Source organism: Paramisgurnus dabryanus, chromosome 12 (genome assembly GCF_030506205.2).
Source record: "Paramisgurnus dabryanus chromosome 12, PD_genome_1.1, whole genome shotgun sequence".
NCBI classification, from domain to species: domain Eukaryota; kingdom Metazoa; phylum Chordata; class Actinopteri; order Cypriniformes; family Cobitidae; genus Paramisgurnus; species Paramisgurnus dabryanus.
The window spans coordinates 37,699,567-37,705,882 of record NC_133348.1 but is presented as its reverse complement, the minus strand read 5'-3'; the positions used below and the strand labels follow the sequence as shown (position 1 = coordinate 37,705,882).

General features: G+C 37.9%; 1 protein-coding gene and 1 long non-coding RNA gene across 2 annotated transcripts in view; both read right to left on the bottom strand.

Annotated features, from left to right (window-relative positions):
- Positions 1 to 48: 48 nt before the first annotated feature.
- LOC135745413 (uncharacterized) lies at positions 49 to 4,210 on the bottom strand. The gene is made up of 2 exons (XR_010531226.1): positions 746 to 4,210; positions 49 to 251 (listed from the first exon to the last, which is right to left on the bottom strand). It is a non-coding gene; the product is annotated as an uncharacterized lncRNA (long non-coding RNA).
- A 910-nt stretch (positions 4,211 to 5,120) lies between these two features.
- psmc6 (proteasome 26S subunit, ATPase 6) overlaps positions 5,121 to 6,316 on the bottom strand; it is a 45,789-nt gene continuing 44,593 nt past the window's right edge. The window contains exon 14 of the mRNA XM_065263708.1: positions 5,121 to 5,546. Coding sequence (XP_065119780.1) covers positions 5,428 to 5,546 — 119 coding nt within the window. The 3' untranslated portion in view covers positions 5,121 to 5,427. The remainder of the gene's footprint in view (positions 5,547 to 6,316) is intronic.

Genomic DNA, 6,316 nt, shown 5'->3' with positions numbered 1-6,316 from the left:
CCGCACGTAACTTCCGGTAAACTCCGCTAATAATAAATAACAACAAAGTACTTTAAACGTAGTTTATTTATATAACAAGCAAAAAACAACAACACATTGATTACCTAGGAAACCAAAACATTTGTTATTTTAGACGAGGCATTTGTTCAAGAGATCAGTTTAGCAACTAGTCAGACCATTAAAAAAACAAAACCGGAAGTAAAGTTCGGATCCAGACATGAATCACGTGCGTCCGATGAAACCGTCTATACCTACACATCCTCATGCCCATGGCGTCAATATTTGACGCACTTGACCATGCGTCAATATGTTACGCGGAGGGTATACCTTTCGCGTCATTTTTTGACGAACTGGGGACTTCAATACTATTACGTCCGTTGCATTCTCTTTCCTATTTTCTTACCATTTTCGCGTCGGTTTAGGGTTAGATTACGCATATTAAACAGTGTACGCGAAATTAAACAGTTTAAACAGTTGTCACCTGGCGTTGGGGTTAGACACAGTTGTCACCTGGCGTTGGGGTTAGAGTTAGGTTTGGGTAGGGATGTCATTATGTAAATCTAACCCTAAACCGACGCGAAAATGGTAAGAAAATAGGAAAGAGAATGCAACGGACGTAATAGTATTGAAGTCCCCAGTTCGTCAAAAAATGACGCGAAAGGTATACCCTCCGCGTAACATATTGACGCATGGTCAAGTGCGTCAAATATTGACGCCACGGGCATGAGGATGGGTTGGTCTATACAGGTTTGTAACAACATGAGGGGGAGTAAATGATGACAGAATTGTCATTTTTGGATGAACTATCCCTTTAAGTAAATTTCCAAGCCTGTACTTTGGTACTTTTACTTGAGTAAAGAAGTTAAATCAGTACTTCTACTTTTACCAGAGTATTTTTTAATACAAATATCTGTAAAAATGTGCTACACAGGACCTTTAGTTATAATAAAGTGTCTAAAAGGTCTCTTTTCCTAATTTTAGACCCCTGTAGATGAGTCACTTTGTTAGCTGTTAAACATAAACAATAGAGGGTTGACACTAATAAATAAAAGTAATTGTACAAAAAAGTACAGGTGCTATTTATTTTAATCAAACTGGTCAACTTTAAAACACGAAACCTTTGAAACAAACGATGATACAGAGGCCGTTTCTCAATCCTAGGCTGCAGCCATCCGGAGGTCGCATTTTTACACATATCATGAAATACTCACTTATCATGACACATACGTCATCAAGATTCACAATATTCACAATTATAAAGTTTACTATTATTCTTGGTTAATCGTAAATTGTTGTAATATGTTTATGACTTCCGAATGTAATGCTCAGTTGGGTTAAACCAGGCTCGATGACGTATGCAGCCTGCATATGAGACCTCTGCAGCCTTCCAATCAGGGTTCTAAATTAACACCCGCCAACCCGCCAAATGCGGGTTAAAATTAATTTTGGCGGGTGTTCATAAAAACTTACTAGCCAGTTTGGACGGTGATGCATGAGGCATTGCATGCATGATACATAATGCTTTGTTCTCGGACATTTATTCCTCTGGCAGTACTTCCTACATTTCCCATGAACACTGTACCGTAATGCTACGTGATGATGTTTCATACACCCATTGGCTGCGCGCAGTTTGCAGTGAAACCAGCGCGAGAAACCATGGAAATGAACGGAGCGCATCCACAATAACACACAAGGAAGGCGGCACATGCCATAGTCTAAATCTGTTGTGCCCCGGTGTAAATCTCAAGTTAAGATTTTAGCAGTTAACTAGTGTATTCCTTTACAAAGATAATAGCGGCAAAAACGGATCTATATGCGCTTGTAAAAGCGAATAAGCGATACAGCAGGCGCACTGATGCATACACGCACAAAGCCATGTCGGCGCGTCATTGCGTTTATCCACGCACAACCGCATTCAACGTCACGCGATTATGTTAGCTTATAAAAACATGACGAAACTAAGTAAGTTTCTAAATTATAATGTTAATCTTATTTTGACTCGATTACTATTGGCTTCTGTGGACGTCAGAAATGTTTTTTGCAAAGCAGGGAAAGGGAAGCAGAAAGGAAAGATGATGAGACTAAGGGAGGTAAGAGAAAAGTACATCCTCACACCCTGTCAGGTCTCAAACATTAGAGGAAAACATTTCAGGAGAACCTCTTGTCAAGTCTATAGAATTGCATTGTTGCTGAGAAAATCAACACATGTATGAAATTAATATTTAGTTTACTAATGTTTAACTAGGACATACATAAACAGTTAGCAGTAACTAAACCTGAGATTATTTTAGTATAGCAGTCATAAAATGACTGGTTTCTTAAAATATTGTACGAATATTCTTGTAAAAATAAGTTATTAATCATTGCTAGCCTATCATTGTATAATGTTGAAAATATGCATGTACGTGAAAGAAAAAACCGAAACGAACAATTTGTGGTGGGAACAAATAATTTTAAAGTTGAGGCAGTAGGGCTAAAGGACCATGAGAGTGCCCAAAGTCATCAGAGAGTCTAACGTTAATTAAAACTGCCAAGACAGGTCGTATTGAAGAGAGCCTTGCTTGGAGAAGCCTCACTTTATGTGTGTTTTTCATACTAACAATGTTAATAAAATTATCAAATGCATTCATAATTTCTCTTTTTCACCGGAAAAAATTTGGCTAGTGGAAATGCTGATTGGCTGGTAACTTTAGAAAGTTACCAGCCACATTGGCTGGTGATCAAAAAAGTTAATTTAGAACCCTGCTTCCAATTGAGAAACGTTCAGAGGTGACTTATTTCCTTGCCTTTTTTCGGAACCAATATTGTTGCATCGTCCCTCTCTCAGTCGCCACCATGATTTTCTGCAATGGCGTTCGTTTTTCCCATAGACAGGTTTTTCCTCTCATTTCTGTGAAAATTGCCGCTCCAAATCCACCAAGTAAACCGACGTTTGCCGCTTTGTTTCGCGTCACGCGAGTGACAGCCAAACGTCGCAAATGAGAAGAAAGGAGAGAAACGATCGGGTCTGATTGGTGAATGAATGGGGTTTGATTTTACACTGTGTGAGTGTAAGCAAGTTTGACAACATAACATCTGGATTGTTTTAATGTAAACACGTGAATGCAGCATCTGAATACAGGGTATGAATCGAGATTGTGATTCTTTTTTCGATAGACACAAGCAATAATATATACCCAGATCATCAGATCTGGAGATGTTCTTTTCACGATACCACTGTAGCGCGAGGGCGACTGAGGTACACTGCAGGACCCCTCGCAGGGAGCTTGATTGATCTGAGCAATACAATCATACTTCGCCATCCGCCATTTGCGAACGGTCGGAAACACGTCCTTGTTGATACTTGGAAAGGAAGGAAAATGCATCTCTTTGTCATCTGACGTGCCGCACGGTGTGGCTCTGTTGCGCGGGGACGGCGATTGTGGTTCCGGCCCGGTTAACCATGGTGACGGCCATAGGTGTCATTTACACTGGGGACATGTCCCCACCACTTTTTAAAATGGCTGATTTTGTCCCCACCACTTTTTGAAAGCATTTGGTTAAATGTTCTGAAAAATCAAACAATACCTGTGCGACTTACACTGCAAAAGTGACTTTCTTACTTAGTATTTTTGTCTTGTTTTCAATAGAAATATCTAAAAATTCTTAAATTAAGATGCTTTTTCTTGATGAGCAAAATGACCTAAGAAAATAAGTCTAGTTTTTAGACAAAAAAATACAATTTAAGTGAATTTGTGATTAAAACAAGCAAAAATATCTGCCAATGGGGTGAGAAAAAAAATCTAAAAAGATTGATTTTTTCCTAAAAACTTAATTTAAGCATAATTTTCTCACCCCATTGGCTAATATTTTTGCTTGTTTTAAGCACAAATTCACTTAAATTGTATACTTTTTGTCTTTAGATAGTTCTACTGAAAACAAGACAAAAATACTAAGAAAGGTAGATTTTCAAGAAAAAAAATCTTATTATTTTGGTCTTGTTTTCAGTAAAAATTCATAATTAAGATGCTTTGTCTTGATGAGCAAAAATCTAGTTTTAAGACCAAAAATATCAAATTTAAGTGATTTTGTGCATAAAACAAGCAAAAAAATCTGCCAATGGGTTAAGCAATTTTTTTATAGAATTTTTCTTGAATTTAATGTTTAAGAAAAATGTTCAAGATTTTTTGCTTACCCCATTGGCAGATTTTTTTTCTTGTTTTATGCACAAAATCACTTACATTTGGTATTTTTGGTCTAAAAACTAGACTTATTTTTTTTTTAGGTCATTTTGCTCATCAAGAAAAAACATCTTAATTTAAGAATTTTTAGATATTTTTACTGAAAACAAGACAAAAACAGAAAGAAAATTTTTCTTGAAAATCATTTTTTGCAGTGTACGACTGGTTTTGTGGGTCAGGGTCACATATTTTGCGTTGTGTGCTTTTGGTGTGTTTTCTTTTACATATCTAATGAATTTCATTGTAATCATTGACTAAACGTGCTGCTGTTTTCTACAGTATGGTGCTTTGGCACTGTTCGGTTGAGTTGGTGTTGTAGGGACTGTTACATGTGTGCAGTCGACATTGTTGAGGGTTTTATTGAGTATTTTTGTGTTGTTGACCTACACTATGCCCATTTTTGATGCGCCGTTATTCAGTATTTTTCCAGTCCTGCTGTTATGTTTTTTCATCTGATCTTTTGTCCCCACCACTTTTCAACACAAACTGACGCCCCCAGTGACGGCTGTGAGATGCCCCCCTACCCCCCCCCTTTTTTTACATATCTGCATGATTCACTTAGGTCACATTTTCAGGTCGGAAAATCCGGAATTCCGGATTAATCCAGAAAAATCACATCCCTGACTCTAAAATTACTCCACACCAACTTTAAACTCACAAAGTATGCCCATTAGAAAGCTAATCCAGTTTTTTTTAAAATGTAGACATAGTAAGTGATGTTATAAATGCAGTATGACCTAGAATTTACTTGCCCAAGTTAAGGCTCGATTAGTGTAAAACATTAAACAAGATAACCCAGCATGATGTTAACCCAGCCATAAAAGACAAACAACATTATATGAAAAGCCCAAAAGTGAGCTAAAATCAGAGTCAGCGTGGAAATAACATGGAACTGCTTCATTTGTTATCATGGTCTTTTATAATGTAGAAAGAAGCAGGCCAGGCACACAGAAATCTACAGAGCCATATCAGTTTATAGGTCTACATACATGGCCAACAGGTGAAAATTTTAATCAAATTGGAGCTAGACAATTAAACAACCAATGTCAATGTTTTCAGGGTAAAAATAAAAATACAACATCAGAATGTTTCTCAAATGTTGACAAAAAACTATTGCAGCAACTTAAAAAAAAAGTGTTGTGTATCCATGGGCAGTACATTAATTACCAAACACCCACACACTTATACTCGGCACAAAATTGTGGTTCTAAACAGGTTTGTAGTCCAACTTAGACTCCAGCTTCTTTGAATCTGCCACCTTCCTCACAGCCTTCATGAAATCCTCTTGAGTCACATACTCATGATCAGCACGGATGGCAAACATTCCTGTTGGATATGATGGCCAAAAAAGTTATACATTGGGGATTCAATCACTCACTAATACTACTTGTCAATCCTGCTTCCTTCTCCGTTTATTCATTTCATTATTCTGTTATGTTAAGTTATGTGTGGATATTTATTGCTATGAGACGTTTATATATGTGGTATAGTGCAAAGTTACCCTGCTAATTTTTATTTATGATATATGTGTAGATAAATAAACCTTTGCAAATCTGCTGATTTGATCCAATCATGTCCTGACCACCAGGCTAGAGATTTTAAACATCCTTAATCCACACTTAGTCTATCAAATAATATCTAAAGTATATCGTTTATGCGATCATAACGGATCACACAATCATTTTATACGCAAAAGCAGGGGTCAGCAGCAGCAGCACACTCGGATCCGACCGCATACATACTGCAATAAACAGGTGTTTGACGGCTTTTTATATCAAAGGGCGACAGGCTATGCCATTTGGGAAGGGGCCGCTCACTGATCCCCGCATTTTCTGAAATCCTGGACATGATTGAACCTGCTGAACGGGTTGAGCACTTTTATATACTTTGTTGAGCAGAGAGGCTGCACAGTTTGACCAGCGAGAAGCGACCGCACATCAGGCCACCAGACGGTGTTGCTAATATAACTCGCAATCTATAGCTATTATCAGACCGGCCCTCGCCGCCTCAAAACACTACCGGCCCACCGGGAAAAGTCCTAACTCGCCTGATTGCCACTCAGCTACTGTATATACATACATACTGTTCCAATTAAG